The following is a 16259-nucleotide window of genomic DNA, read 5'->3' on the forward strand; positions in this document are numbered from 1 at the left end:
ACAATGCGAAATAATTTTTGTCAGCATGCTTCACTGCAAAATATTCTCATCTGTTAGTCATCACTTCTTCTGACGATTTGATGTATCTTTTGACATGTTTGTCAGAAGAGAAGATTCAGTTGTCCGGCAAATTCAGTTCGCTTACAGGTTTTTATTCTACTTTGCATCCGAACAATCAACATGTGGCCATTGAGATGCATTCAGTCTACATTATCCTTCTCCCACAATAACTCCTAGAAATTGATTGTCCTTTACAATAGTAGAAAGTAGCCTTTTGGGATACTGAATTATTGCATACTTAAAGGAAATAAGTAGAATCAAATGTACATAAAAGAAAGCAAGTAAATTTAAGCCTTTTTATGGGAAATTTGTGTAAATGCACGTCTAAATGTACATGCTGGCTATTAAGTATGTCTGGTGAATTTTATTATACTTGGTTCAGAGCTGTCAGTTGAACATTTTAATGTAGTAAAATTATCAAATTATCTTCATATGGGGTTTTTCTTAGCAAATATTGATTTATGTGATTAATTGAAAGTAGATTTAATTAATTTAACATGCATGTCTTGTTGGGGTGGGTGATATGACCAACATCTTATTTCACTATATGAGTTATTTGATTATTTTATTTAATTTTGATTGATGATAATGGTATGTGTAATATATATTCCTTTATTATTATAAATGAGATCTAAGATGGACATGACAAACGATAATACAAATACAATAATAAAAAAATTCAGGTACGTTAGGTATATTTTACAGTAGCATTCAAGTACGAAATCAAATAATGAAACCTAAAACTAAAACATCTGTCTTCACTACACAAATTAAATATACATTTATTCTTATAAAAACTACAGAAGTTATTCAGTCAAGAGCAGTTGAGTTTTTTTCAGTTTATTGTGCTTAACTCTTTAACTTCAAGCACATCCTGCACTGTATTTTCTCTTTCATACATATTTCTTTATTGCTGTAATGTGTCAATAACTTAAAACAGTCCTTCGCTATGTCAATATATTTATATACCACAATATACAGTTGCAGCAAAGTTTACATACACCTTGCAGAATCTGCAAAATGTCAGTTATTTTACCAAAATAAGAGGGTACAAAATCGTACAAGATCATACAAAATGCATATTATAGTTTATTTAGTTTTGACTGAATAAGATATTTCACATTAAAGATGTTTACATATAGTCCACAAGAGAAAATAACAGTTGAATTTATAAAAATGAACCAGTTCAAAAGATTACATACACTTTTTTTTATTATTATTATTATTTTTTTTGTGTGTGTGTGTGTTTAGTGATAGTTGTTTGTGAGTTCCTTGTTTGTCCTGAACAGGAAAAATCCTTCAGGTCCCACAAATTCTTTGGTTTTCCAGCATTTTTGTGTATTTGAACCCTTTCCAACAATGACTGTATGATTTTGATATCCATCTTTTCACACTGAGTACAACTGAGAGACTCTACTATTACAGAAGGTTCAAACACTCACTTATGCACCAGAAGGAAAAACGATGCCCCCCTTAAAAAGGGACTCATGAACAACTATCACTAAACAAAAAAACACAGCTGTGGCTCATTCAGGTAACAACACAGTATTAAGAATCAAGTGTATGTAAACTTTTGAATGGGCTCATTTTTATCAATTCAGCTGTTATTTTCTCCTGTGGACTATATGAAAACATCTTTTATGTGAAATATTTTATTCAGGTCAGTACTAAATAAACAATAACATGCATTTTGTATGATCTCCCTTATTTTGGTAAAATAATTAACATTTTGCAGATTCTGCAAGGTGTATGTAATCTTTTAACTTCAATTGTATGGCCAAAAATTTTGGCAGTGACAAATTTTGTGTTATGCAAAGTTTCCTTAAGCTGTTGTGGTGTTTAATTACATTGTTGCTAGATTGTGTAGAGTGATCAGATGCATTTTAAATATTTGCTAAAAGCTTCATTGACCAAAAAAAAAAGAACTTTTCACAAAAAAACAAACAAAACAAAACCATTTTTATGTTTTTTGATCCTGACACAAAATGACCAGCTAACATTAATTGACTAATCATGTGAAAGTGTGAATAAGTACTAGTCAGGTAAAATCACTATCATATTAATTAGACTGTAAAAGCAAAATGATGGAGGGAAGAAGCGCTTCCAATCTTTGTGTTCTTGTTAGCAATGTTACCTCCAAAGAAACATGTGCAGCCATCGTCGATTTGCATCAAAGTGGCATCACATGCAAGGAGATGAATACCAAGAATATTGCACTTGAAAGAGCCATTTACCACATCATCAAGAACTTCAAGGAGAGAGGTTTGACTGCAGTGAAGAAGTCTTCAGGACGTCCCAGAGTGTCCAGCAAGCGCCAGGACCATCTCCTCCTGAGCAGTCAGCTACAGAATCGTGTCACCAGCAGTGCAGAGCTTGCTCAGGAATGGCAGCAGGTTGGTGTGAGAGCATCTGCACTCACAGTGAGGCCAAGACTTTTGGACAACAGCCTGGTGTCAAGAAGGGCAGCAAAGAAGCCATTTTTCTCCAAGAAAAACATCAAGGACAGATGAGATTCCGCAGGAAGTACAAGCATTGGACAGCAGAAGTTTGGTGCCAAGGTATTTTCTCTGATAAAGCTCCCTTCCGACTGTTTGGGACATCTGGAAAATCAATTGTTCAGAGAAGAAAAGGTGAACTCTACCATGAGTCCTGTGACGTGCCAACAGTGAAGCATCCTGAGACCATCCATGTGTGGGGTTGCTTTTCAACCAAGGGAGTGGGCTCTCTCATAATTTTGCCCAAAAACACTGCCATGAATAAAGAATGGTATCAAAACGTCCTGCAAGTGCGACTTCTTCCAGCAATCAATGAGCAGTTTGGTGATGATCCGTGCATTTTCCAGCATGATGGCGCACCATGTCACAAAGCAAGAGTGATAAAGAAGTGGCTCGAAGATCATTACTTTGAAATTTTGGAACCGTGGCCAGGCAACTCCACGGATCTCAATCCTATAGAGAACCTGTGGTCAGTCCGTAAAAGGTGAGTGGACAAGCAGAAGCCCACAAATTGTGATCAACTCCAAGAACTAATAAGGCAAGAATGGATCGCTATCAGTCAGGATTTGGCCCAGAAGCTAATATCCAGCATGCCAGAGCGAATTGCAAAGGTTATGAAGAACAAGGGTCAACATTGTAAATATTGACTCATTATTTTTTTTTCTGCCAATAAAAGCCTTTATAACTTATGATATGCTTATCATTGTTTTTCAGTAAACCATAGAAACGTGGAAAAAAAATCTACAAACACTGAAGCAGTAAACTTTGCAAAACACAAAATTTGTCACAGCCAAAATTTGGCCATGACTGTATACAACACAATCTCTATTAATTTCATAGTGTTGCCATGATACATATTGTCATACTGCCCAGTCCTAATATCATGTGTCTAATTGTTTTAGAATATTTTATTAATTAACAGCCATAAATATTTAGTTTGTCTTGTTGAATAACTCTGTACCAATTTGAATCTTGTATTTATGCATTAGGTGTATATTGTCACATGCTCCTTTTAACCTTGTCTGCTGTTGTTTTTGTTTTTTTTACGATTACTCCTCAGAGGAGTGCAGACACAGCAGGTTTTGATAAATTCAACACTGTACTGCTCATTAAACATAATAGGCTGCAATACCTCAGGTTCAAGCTTTTTCAGTATTGATTAACAGAGGTGTTAGGTTCACTGTCCCCAGATACTGTATGAAGTCCCCTCAAGGTGACCCTGTTTGTCTCTCCTTTCAGACTGCAAGCGGTAATGTGGAGGCAAAGGTGGTCTGTTTCTATAGGAGAAGGGACATCTCACAGAGCCTCATCCAGCTGGCTGACAAACACGCAAGTGAGTGAACTTGAGTGTTTTCCAGGGCAATGTGAATGTATTGTCAAGGAAACCAAGAGCGGCTTGTGACGTGGCATGCATGAGTGGTCATTAGCATGATAATGATAAGTCATTTGAAATTGCTCATGTATATGCGTATGCGTCTATATTCTGGTAAGTTAGCAGGGGAGCTGTAATCACTGGAGTACCAGAACCAGATGCCTGTAATTGGGCAGCAGGGCTTCCTGATTGCCTAATGTTTCAGTGGCCCTCAACAAATTTGTCTTGATGTATTATTTTTTTTTGGATTCGATGTGTTTCAATGTTGACTAAATGAAAGACCGTAGGAGAAGGATAAGTGAGATGAATCTGTGGGTTTGATTTCTAAGACCACCACTAGGTTTGATAAGTAGTAGCTCAGAATGTGGTAGTCTTCACATGCTTGCATATTACTGAATTGTACCATTTCCAGTAAAGTAAACACAGTCGACCTGAACAATTTTTGTTTGCAGTTTCATTTAAGGACTGTCGGTTAGACGTATTTTTAAGCTAAAGCAATCAACTAGTCATTACAGGCTAGCTCTGACTGTTTTCAGACAACTGCCAAAATCAATTGTGTTCTAATCAAAATCAATTATTGTTGTAAAACTGATAGTTCTAGCTCTAAAATCTGATTTGGTGGAGCCACGTTCAAAGCTGTTTAAAAAAAAAGGTGATATATGCAATACTGTGTCATTTCTTGGCAACAATAAACAGCCATACAGTTAAACTATGTTAATTAATTGACATAGAATGTAGTTTTTATTAAGCAATGTATACTACCATTCAAAAGTCTGGGGTCAATAAATTAAAAATTTAACATTTTTTTTTTAATTTATTCCTGTGATGCAAAGCTGAATTTTCAGCGGCCATTACTTCAGTCTTCACTCTTCAGTGTCACACGATCCTTCAGAAATAATTCTAAGATGATGATTTGCAGCTCAAGAACCATTTTTTACTATTGTCAATGTTGAAAACTGTTGTACTACCTAATATTGTTTAGGGGTGTCCTCGACTTAGGATTTTCGTAGTCGAATTGGAATTTTCGAATCTTGCCGATATTCGACTGGTAGTCGAATCATATGTTTTGGGGGCCGGGCAAAATACATTACCAACAGTCAAGTCAGACATTCGGCAGTCATAATTACTGACGTTAATACACAGTGAAATTGTGTAACGGATGCTCACAGATACAAACAGGGTAAATAATGCTTTGATTAAAAGATAATTAACATTAAACATCAGTGAAACCCTAAGAATTCACAACATTTTTTTACAAAAGTGCTCTCATTATTACGTTATGTATATGACGGTAGTTATTAAAGTCCTGCATTTCTGTTTTGAGCTGCGCGTGCTGAAGATGACCTGTAGAATGAAGCAGCAGGTTTTTAATCAATGGGATTGAACTCATCATTTCTTATATAGAATACGCTTCATTATTTAAACAACATAAAGTTAGTAATACGACTTCTAGGCTATCTGCACAAAATGCCCCGAATGCACAAACGTGTCTGCGCAGCTCTGAATGAACTCCTTTTGTTCTTGCAACAACGTGCAGAAAGTAACAGCAACTAAACTCTAAAAATTCACAGCGTTTTATTATAATTGTGTTTTCATTATAATTGTTATGTATATAAGAGTCCCAGTCATAGTCATTAATATTCTGCATTGTTGTTTGTCCTGCTCGCGCTGTGCGCTGAAGAGATAATAACCGTACAATGAAGCGCTTTACTGCAGCGCAACTCAACCAAATGCATCTTTTATGAGATAAATTATATATACACGATATATAAACCGGCTGAAATGTTTCGAAATCACTTGTACCCTACCTGATCGAAAAAATCCAATCTTTCACTCTGCCTGTGTCAATGTCTTGTTAAAGTTTTAAATCCCTGCCGCCAAGATGCTCCTCTGTCGGTCACGGATTATGGAAATTGAAACTTAAATCTATAGGGGTGGTTGGAATTATTCACGCACGTTCAAATATTTATTTGAAGCTTCTTTCTTTTCAGAGTTTTACTGACAGCATTATTTTAATAGGCTGTATATTAACTTATTGGGAGAAAACCAGTAGTTCTATGCGAAATCAGACATTTGAGCACCCCCATATTGCCAAAATGGCATGATCATAACATCCCGCAAATATTCGCCTGTGAGATTGGTAGTCGAATCAGGCTCTTCCTATCGAAGCATTGAATCAGCGACTATTCGAGGGTCACCCCTAATAGTGTTTAAAGTTATTAGGTGCTACTGTTTTTATTACTTAAGTAGGTTATATAATTTGAATATTTTCCACAGTATTTTATTATTATCAGATTAATCATTATTGATTTTATTGTTATTTTTCTCAGGTTTTATTTATATAACAGCTTTCCAGAAAGTTTGCTTCAAATGTGTGTCCAATCATCTAACCAAATACAAATTCTGAAAATAAAATAATAATAATAATTGTCATGGTACTAGTCTACAATTTGCAGTAAATTACACCATAATCATTTATGTTGGTTACAACACAGCACATCAAACACCAAATGACAATACGAAGGCTGTCATCTTTAACATCTGCTTTGTGTATGCAAAAAGTATTTGCATTCGGCTGATTTGGTTGGTCTCTTTTAATGTGACCACTAATGCAAACTGTCTGTAAAGTAAATATGTGTTTTTCTAATTTATATACTGTATGTGTGGCCATGCCTTTGACAAATGATTAATTCGCTGTGTACAGAGGACCTGGAAGAAGAGAAGGAAAGCCCCTCAGAGCCCGAACTCAGTGAAAAACAGAAACATCAACTCCGCCACAGAGAGCTTTTCCTTTCCCGCCAGTACGAATCCCTCCCCGCCACACACATCAGGTAAACCCACCCACACATCCATATGTTTCTAAGTATCTGATAGACCAGAACGTGCCATTAACCCTCAGTTCACATTTTCAGAGGGCAGTTAAGGTAAGATAACAGCACCCATATAGCCACCTATTTAGTTTCAGAGGGCAGTTAAGGTAAGATAACAGCACCCATATAGCCACCCCCATACTCAGAATTAGTGCTCTGCATTTAACCCATCCGAAGTGCACACACACAGAGCAGTGAACACACACACACACTGTGAACACACACCCGGAGCAGTGGGCAGCCATTTTATGCTGCGGCGCCCGGGGGAGCAGTTGGGGGTTCGATGCCTTGCTCAAGGGCACCTAAGTCGTGGTATTGAAGGTGGAGAGAGAACTGTACATGCACTCCCCCCACCCACAATTCCTGCCGGCCCGAGACTCGAACTCACAACCCTTCGATTGGGAGTCCGACTCTCTAACCATTAGGCCACGACTTCCCACCGACTTCCCACCGACTTCCACCTATATAGCATCCATTCTTTAGCTGGCTGGTGGCACCCCAGGGCTTTTGTAGCACCCGTTGTGATTCAGGTGATAAATGCATTAGCAGTCTGGAGCCGGGTGGCAGTGGTTCTAATAAAAGGGAAGCCCCCTATGAGAAACATTAGTGGTGGTACCTAGGTTTGGAGATGCCTGCTGTGCTCACTGAAATTGATATTGGCCTCCAAATAAAGGAAATGTCACTCTCTTTCTACTTTCTTTGTTTCTTTTTTTTTCTTTTGGCTTCTGTGATCCATAAATATTGAGCAGTCATTGTAGGAGGCTAGCTGGCCTTTACAGGGGATAATGTATTTTGTGTGGAACTGGACACGTCAAGATGGAGTTCAGTTTTATTCATTTTTAAGCTCTGTCCCCTAATAAAAAAGGAAAAATCATGTGCCATCTTAAATTCTGCATACAAATGAGTCAGTCTTTTTGTGATTTATGCACCAGCTGAATTTGAGTAACTGATATTATATAAATTTTTTAATGTTAAAATATTGTCTCCTAGGCTGGACTCTACTCACCCTTATGTTTTTGCAAACCTGTATGACTTGCTTTCTTTTGTGGAACACACAACCACTGAATACCGTTGACTTGTATGGATTTTAATCATGATCACATTTTTTTGCTTCTCTCAATTTACAAAACATAATCATTTCCAAAATTTGTCCCCTGACTATTTATCTGAAAATGTTGAATTTACATTTGGCGTTTGCGTTATCTTGCATTGGTAACAAACCTCCACTTGCTTCCATGGTTGTGATTGCCAGATTTCAACAGTTTAAATCCCCTAATCAAAACCCTCAATTTTTCATAAATTCAATGCATTTTCAACCTAGTGGTTTACTAAAGCTTCTCAACCCAGCAACCATATGCACACTCTATCTACATTATGGAAAAAGTGCTTATGAGCTGAAACCATCAGTAAACATGCAAGTTCTACTGAGATATTCTGCTCAAATAAAAGTGTAATAAAGCTAGTCTGTTTACTTTCACACAGCTGTTTGTGCTGTTTGCTGGCACTGCCCTTTTAAATTAGTATCTTGGCAAGCTCCAGTTTCAAAGTCGCTTCCCGAACAGCACAGGTTGGATGTAGACGTGCCAGTGTTCGTGGTTAAATGCTCATTCGGAGGAGCACGGAGTGATTAGCATCAGTTTTACACTCTTCAATAGCTCTGTTTTTGTTCAGCGCTTTCTCATTGTCTGTGTCTGTCGTCTTATCTGTTTCCTGTCTGTGCCCTTTCTTCTTTAATTTCCTGAATTTTATTATAGTCCTCTCACCCATCTGCTCTTTTCTCACCTTTTCATCTTTGCTCATGTCACCATCACACACTCACACGTTCTTCTGTAATCTTGCACCTAGTGTCTCCCCCGGTTTACTGTGCTGTGGATTAGAGGATCTGTGGAGACAGCTGGATGCAGACCGTAACACATGGGGCTGCTTGTTTAATCATTTATTATCTTTTTTTGTGAAAATAGGGGGAAGTGCAGTGTGGCCCTCCTGAACGAGACAGAAGCTGTGCTCTCCTACCTGGAGAAAGAGGTACACAAGTTTTTACTTTAAATGCTGTTTTGACTAATTTACTAATTTAAGTAAATTTTTTGTTTGCTGTATTCGCTCTCTCTTTATCTCTCAGGACACATTTTTTTATTCATTGGTGTACGACCCCACACAGAAGACGCTATTGGCTGACAAGGGGGAGATTCGTGTTGGTCCACGCTTTCAGGCTGATGTCCCTGAAATGCTACAGGAAGGTTAGTGTATTTTATTTATTATTGGTGTCACTTTAGTTTAAATATTATGAATATTTAGCTCTACTGGTTTTGTCTCCGTGACAAAGCACAAACTAGAGTGTTCGGTGCGAGTACAAGTCAGAGTTGGGTTTGCTTGGCTGGTGGCACAAATTTGAAAATTCCTATGCAGTCCATTTAACATTGTTTGGTTCGGATACTTGTTTTTTTTACTTTTGCTTTTTTGTTGTGAATTTGTTTTTGTTGGTATGTTTAGATTAGTCAGTGGTAATGAAGAAATCTGCTGAAAACGCAGGGTTTTTTTTAAGCACACGATCAGTGACTGATTTGTGCAATCTCAATGATACTCTCCTCATAAACAACAAAATGCAGATACAATGTAAACAAGAGATTCATTTCCCACCAGTGGTAGATGAAGTAACCGAAAGCCACACTTGAAAAGTACAGATATCTCACCGGTCAAATGACTTTGGTAGAAGTTTTGGTGTCTGTGAGTGTGAATGTGTTGTGTGTATTTTGTGTGTAAAGCGTTTTGTGTTTTTTTTTGAATCTCCATCACGTGCTTTCAGATGGAGCAGTGTTTACTACACACGTGAAAACACCACATTTAATAATGTGTTTTTACTCCAAACTCACTTCATAATGTCAGTCGAGTGTATGAAATAAATCCTTCTGTGAGATGATGTGGCTTCTTACATAGAATAAGGCACGCAACATATTTGATAGTATTCTAAGCAGTGATAAAGGCTATGTCGATTAGCATTGCATTATTATATACTTTATTATCATGAAAAGTATAATAAGACAAACTCAGATAAACCATATATTGTCATAGTCGTGTGTTTATAAGTCACGTTGAATCAATGAAAGCAGTTCAATCTTCTGTTTATTCAGCAATAGCTATAGGGATTTCCTGGACTTCTTCTGTGAGGTGTATTCGGAGATTCAGCGCGAGAGCGCCCTCTGGCCTTCAGATGGAGATTTACTGCTGATCACAAAACTGTGCTTCACTTAAAGATACGCATCACAATCACAGCTTCTGCCTAATCGCGATTTATCGCCTTTGCGATTTAATTTTGATTAATCGTGCAGCCCTACAGTTTAGAATACACGATAATATACAAGTGCACTCTGTGTGTATTTTTTGTGATATACTCAATGTCAAATTTTCATTACAACAACAGTTACTGTATTATCGCAGCAGATTATATTGTGCCACGATTTGAGTGGAAAATTAATTCATCCTCGACTGTGCAAGCACTTGTTTTTTTAGGAGTCTAACTTGCAAGCGCCAGACCACTGATTCGTCAAACATTGAAAGTTGGCAGAAATAAAAAAAACTCTCAGTACAGATTCTCCCAAAAAACATACTTAAGCACTGTAACAAAGTATTATTACTTTGTTACATTACATCTAGTGGTTGACCACTATAATACCAAGGCCGATATTTGACATTTTTCAAATATTGGCATCGGCTGATGTGTTCGAGGTTGTTGTTTGATTAACACTAGTGACATATTCAGCAGCATGTATTTATAGGCTGCTGTCCCTTTAAAACCGGCTGCACGGATCCAGTATAATGATACACATCCGATTTCTTTCTCAGCTGTTCACATTCATTTAAAACATAACTGACTGCGTTTATGAGAATGATCATCGAGACGGGTACTATTGACATAATTCTGTGTGTATGTGTCTGTTCAAACATGAGATGCGCAAGACGAATTAACTCTGTGTTCTCGTGCCATCTGAAACTCGTTTGTGTGTGTGTGCGCGTGCAGAACTGAAGAGACTCTCTGCAAGATGCGGCTTGTGCATGCGCTTCAGGTATGAGTCAGACAGCAAGAAAGTTTCTTTCTGCTATTTATTGCACTTAATAACTCTATTTAACATCAAGCAATCTCGGCTATATGTGTCGAAATAAAACTTTGACCATTTGCAACGTTTTAATTTAAGTAGCCTATTATTAAAATGATTCAAATATCACACGCCCTTGCGATATGCATATTGCGATAATTTGATAATTAATAATTTTGATATATCGTGCAACCGTACTATATATTTTTAAATATTTTTTTATTTGTGAAAAATACTGTAATAAGATTACAGAATCAAGTAGTTGTCATCTAAAGTATAAGTATGTTTATTTAAAACATTTATCATTTTCAAATGATTTCAAATTTCTTAAATATTATTTAGAATAAATAAAAGTTATATCGGCGGTTTCCCGGTGTAGACATCTTCAGTGATTATAATCACTTTTTTTTGTACATAACACCGTGAACTTGTGCTAGACTGTGGTCATTGACCGCTTCAGTGATGGGGATGTTCTTTTTCTCGCTCTCTATATTCCCATTTTTAATAATAGTTTCGTTCTTCATGGTGGTAAATCTTGTGACAAGATGTTTCCCCACACATAATATTTTTTGTACTCTTTTAATCAGCATCTTTTAACGTTTGTTACTCTAGTTTTTGTGGTTTGATCTGCACTGTAGGAACTAGTCAGATCCCCATTGGTGGTTCTTTGGCTGATTTAGCATGTGGGCCAGTGACAGTCTGTGAGGGAAGCATTTTTCAGTTCTAGATTTAGACATGTCCTGCTTTTAGAAGATATGAAACTTTTCCATCTACATTGAAAAGATGGATACAAAGTACTAACTTTTTAAATGATAGCTATACTGTAAGGAAGGAGATTTGATCTGAACCTACGCATTCTGACCTTCTCATTTAGCATACTTTTTCATCCAAAAGTGACTGATAGTTTAGCGTTTACACAATGCAGGATTGAATGCTCTGCTCTTCATTCGAATGACAGGCTGGTGGGCTGATGATGATAATACCTATACTATAATGCATAATTCTTCATGATCTTGCTAAGCAGGCTGTCTTCCATCATTACCTAACACCAGGTTTGATTTACGTGTTAATTCCCATCGTTGCCACGGGAACAAGTTGCCTAGGTTGTCTTGACAGAATTGTCGATGGTAGATTTTACCTCTGGTTTTACACAGCCAGCACTGATGAAATACATTTTCTCTGTAGGAGAACCTGATGACAGAGACCAGTCCAAACTGGAGATGAAGACGTGGGACCCAGAGTGTCCGCTGACCAACAAACAGATTGACCAGTTTCTTGTGGTTGCTCGGTATGTTTTTGATGCTTTCAAGATTTTAGCTATGCCTTATTAAATCAAACATGCATTTTAGTATACTTTAAAACTGTGATTTTTAACTGTTATGCTTCAGGGAGAAGATTATACATTGGACAGAATTCTGGAGAAGTAAATGCAAGTGTCAAACACTGAAATTTGATTAATATTATCATGAACTATATATGGATTTTGTTGTGTTTTCTTTATAAAAAACAAAACAAACCAAAAAAAAAACCAGTTGAGTTGTCTCTACAGTTTGTTTGGTTTTTGAATATCTTTTTAGTTTCAATGGGTTCATGCTTTTGCCAGCCCAATACAACACATTATGGTCCAAATATGGATTGTTTATAGCAAAAGGAACATTATATTTGAAATATACCCAATTTAATTGACTTGAGAGCTTATGAATTGGAATCAGATCAAATCAGGAAATCTGTATTGATACCTAGCTGTTACAGATAAATATGCACCAAACAATTGTATATTTTTTCCCCCCTGCTCTCCATGACCCCAACAGAACAAACCTGTGATCTGTTTTTGGGTTGTGACCTGCCAGTTGAGAACCACTGCTGTAGAAGACACTGGAAACTGTGTCAACGAGGAAACTGACGGCATAATTAAATTTGCATGATGAATCTGGTGATCTGTGTGCAGAGCGGTTGGTACTTTTGCTCGAGCATTGGACTGCAGCAGCTCCGTCAGACAGCCCAGCTTACACATGAGCGCCGCGGCAGCCTCACGAGACATCACACTGGTACCCATCCCATCAGCACCATATGTCCCGCTCCATATATCCACTGGAGATGTAAAAAAAAAAAACCCTGATTAGTTCTCTCCTTGTCTGTCTATCTCGCTCTCTTAATTCCATGCCATGGACACCCTGCACCGGCACGGCTATGACCTCTCCAGTGCTTTGAGTGTGCTCGTTCCTCAGGGAGGGCCCGTGCTGTGCCGAGATGAGATGGAGGAGTGGAGCTCATCAGAGGCAAACCTGTTTGAAGAGGCGCTGGAGAAGTACGGCAAAGACTTCAATGATATCCGGCAAGACTTTGTGAGTATGCACAGAAAGCAGGGGTGGGGGGGTAATTGATTTGATGTGTTATGATCCTTTTTCAAATTATTCTAACACTATAATTTAAAAGTTGGGGGTCAGAAATAATTTTTTCTTATGCTTACCAGGGCTGCATTTATTTGGCAAAAATACAATTAATATTGTGAAATATTATTATATTTTCAAATAAATTGTAGATTTAAATGTATTCCTGTGATGTAGGGCTGAAACGATTAGTCGACATGATCGACAACGTTGACAATAAAAAAAATCGTCGGCAGATATTTTTGTTGTCGAGTATTCGTTTGATCTCATATGACCTAATTTAAGAGCCTGCAATAATGCGGTTTGACCAGTGTGGTGCTGTAGTGCAAGTCTGTAATTCAGCCTTTCCAGATGCAATTCAAGAGAAGACAGCGCTTCAGAGCAAACGCAGCCAAACCTGAAGCTGCTGAGCCGCGTTTGGATGAATATGTTAATATATGCTGCACGCTTTCCTTTCAATAACAAAATAAGCACAACAAAAACAGACAGTGGTGTGAAAGCAGGGTTCGTACAAGGTGCTTAAAGTGCTTGAATTTGACTTTTTGAAATTTAAGTCCTGAAGACCCTTGAAAACAGCCATATTTTTGAGAAGGTACTTGAAAAGTGCTTGCATTATATTGTTTGGTCTTTTATTGCATGTGCTGTTCGTTTGGGTTTCATTTGGGAACGCATATAAAGTCTATATAAAATCAGTTTGAATAAGGAAATTGATAACTTTGCCATAATATCCTTTCAAATGTTAATGTTGCAACAGTCATTGCATGCTTTATTTGTGCCATTTAGTTTCATTAGTTTATTAGAATTTGAAAGATAATATGGCGGCATTTCAATGGCATTAATAACTGAGCGTACAACTGATGCTTGCGTGTGCGGTAATTCACTTCCATGAGATGAAAACAAAATTGCATGTGAGGAAACGGGAGCCCGCGAGCTCTTTTCAAACTCTTGCACACGCGTGACATGTCCTCTGCGCGCAATACAAGCCCTCGCGCGCGCATGATCATTCCCCACATCCTCGCGCTCGATCTTCTCACCTGCTCGCTCAAACACTTTTATTTTTGTCAGTTGTGGGGCGGGGCTTGCTCTTTTAATTGTTATCTCAAATGTCATTGGTTGAAGCAATGTTTACACTGAAGCTCACAGGCGGCTATGGTAAGGGGCATGACATTTTCTGACCAGGTGCCGAGTGGTGCCAATCACAACACAAACTGGGCCAGCTAATAAATCACAGCACATTTCGTATTTCAGAAGGCGGGCCTTCATTTGATACAGGAACTATTCGAGCTGTTCTTGCCAGACTGGGGAGAGAGGTGTTGTAATAATGTAAAATATGTGAAAAATAATGTGTTTTTGAACAACCTAATATAGAGAGCCTGTTCTAGTACACCCCCAAATCAAAACTTTGTAAAAGAGCATAATAGGACCCCTTTAAATAAAATACATTAAAAATCAGTATTGGATTCTGCCATGAAAAGTTAAGATCAGTGCATCCCTAAATTTATGAATGTCCGTAAATATTAGTATTGTAGCTGCCTTTGGACGATAAAGTTCTCTAATTTAAAAAGCTAGTTGAGTTAATGTCAGTTTATTTATTTATTTTTTGTGCAACCGTCTTATTTATATGTAATTTGTTGTATGTCATAAAGCTATGCAGTTTCTGTTTGAATGATTGGTGGTGGAATTGGCTGCGATGCAAGGGGCACCAGCTAAAATCTTGCATAGGGCACCAAATTGGTCTGATGGGTGGCTAGCCATGGCTTGATTTCCACCATGGGTTAAAGGTTTGAAATGTTGCATAAATTATTTGACTGAAATGCTTATATTGAAACATTTTGCTTTATGTTGATTTTTGTGATGTGAGGGATGTTGTAGGAAGGTTTTTAGCTGTGTTTATGATCAATATGCATAACAGTGACTGTAAAATATGTATATTAGGTATGGAATTGACATTGATATTTGAGATTGCTCTACTTTGGGCACTTTCAGCATTACTTTAACCATTACCAACCACACCCAGCCCGCACTCACTGTACTCTTTTTGGAAAACTAAAATATGGTCACCCTAGTTAACGAATATAATGCCTACATAAGGCAGGACATCCAAACACTCGCCTATCATTCATTGACCTCCAATATGGTTTATCATCTGAAATATGTAAGTATTAGCAATTTTACATGGCTGCTCAATCTGTTAACAGAGAAATTTGCGCTGTTCAAGTGTCTGTGGCATGTGGAAGCTGAACAGTAGCGCTCACTGCAGGACAGTTGGAGGCACCGTGGCACTCACTTGATGTTGATGAAGAGAGTGAGAGTGAAATATAATAGATAATATATAAAAGTGAGTGAAATCTGTATGAAACATGCAGACTGGTGCATCCACTGCTGCAGAGATGACAAGTCAGTGTCTCTGACTTCATCTCTTAAACCGAAACAAAGAAAGCGCACTTTATCAAATTATTAAAATGTTAATGCAGTCTCCTTAATGTTTTTCACTGACACATTCATAATCATTTCTTCTGCCGGTGTGCCGTGGCAAGCTTTATGCGTGTGCTTGAGCTCTTATTAGGCTATGTAGGCAATTAAAGGCTCATTATAATGATTTAAATGGTTTATTAATAAACGTGCGATTAGTTGTCTAATGCTTAAAAGGGACGACTACTAGCCTACCAGAAAAAATTCTTAGTTGAGGGCAGCCCTAGTGAAAATACTTTTTTTTTAAAAAATATTTTCTTTTTTTTTATTCAGTCACTTTGTCAGTCACAGGACAAAATATATTATTTTTTGAAAATGATTAGTTACTCAATATATAATTTTCATGCACTGCAACCATAAATGCACACTGATTGACAGCAAATTTTATGGTCGATATGAATGTATATGTGTAATGTCAAAGCAGACATATTTAAGCACTTTCATTTACCATATTTACACACAATTTTGCCATGAGTGATTTGCTTACTAAAGATTTGGTAAAAGACTGA

General features: G+C 37.4%; 1 protein-coding gene across 10 annotated transcripts in view; it reads left to right on the plus strand.

Annotated features, from left to right (window-relative positions):
* Positions 1-16259, plus strand: part of LOC109095469 (metastasis-associated protein MTA3-like) — a 37199-nt gene that overhangs the window by 2382 nt on the left and 18558 nt on the right. For 7 of the 10 annotated variants that reach the window (XM_042735516.1, XM_042735509.1, XM_042735508.1 and 4 more), the window contains 8 exons: positions 3795-3888; positions 6632-6758; positions 6840-6851; positions 8759-8822; positions 8917-9034; positions 12074-12176; positions 12837-12936; positions 13045-13233. In XM_042735516.1, the coding sequence (XP_042591450.1) occupies positions 9022-9034; positions 12074-12176; positions 12837-12936; positions 13045-13233 (405 nt within the window). In that variant the 5' untranslated portion in view covers positions 3795-3888; positions 6632-6758; positions 6840-6851; positions 8759-8822; positions 8917-9021. The remainder of the gene's footprint in view (positions 1-3794; positions 3889-6631; positions 6759-6839; positions 6852-8758; positions 8823-8916; positions 9035-12073; positions 12177-12836; positions 12937-13044; positions 13234-16259) is intronic. The other 3 variants (XM_042735515.1, XM_042735511.1, XM_042735517.1) reach the window with 1 other exon arrangement.

This window comes from Cyprinus carpio, chromosome B12 (genome assembly GCF_018340385.1).
Source record: "Cyprinus carpio isolate SPL01 chromosome B12, ASM1834038v1, whole genome shotgun sequence".
In the NCBI taxonomy this organism is placed as follows: Eukaryota; Metazoa; Chordata; class Actinopteri; order Cypriniformes; family Cyprinidae; genus Cyprinus; species Cyprinus carpio.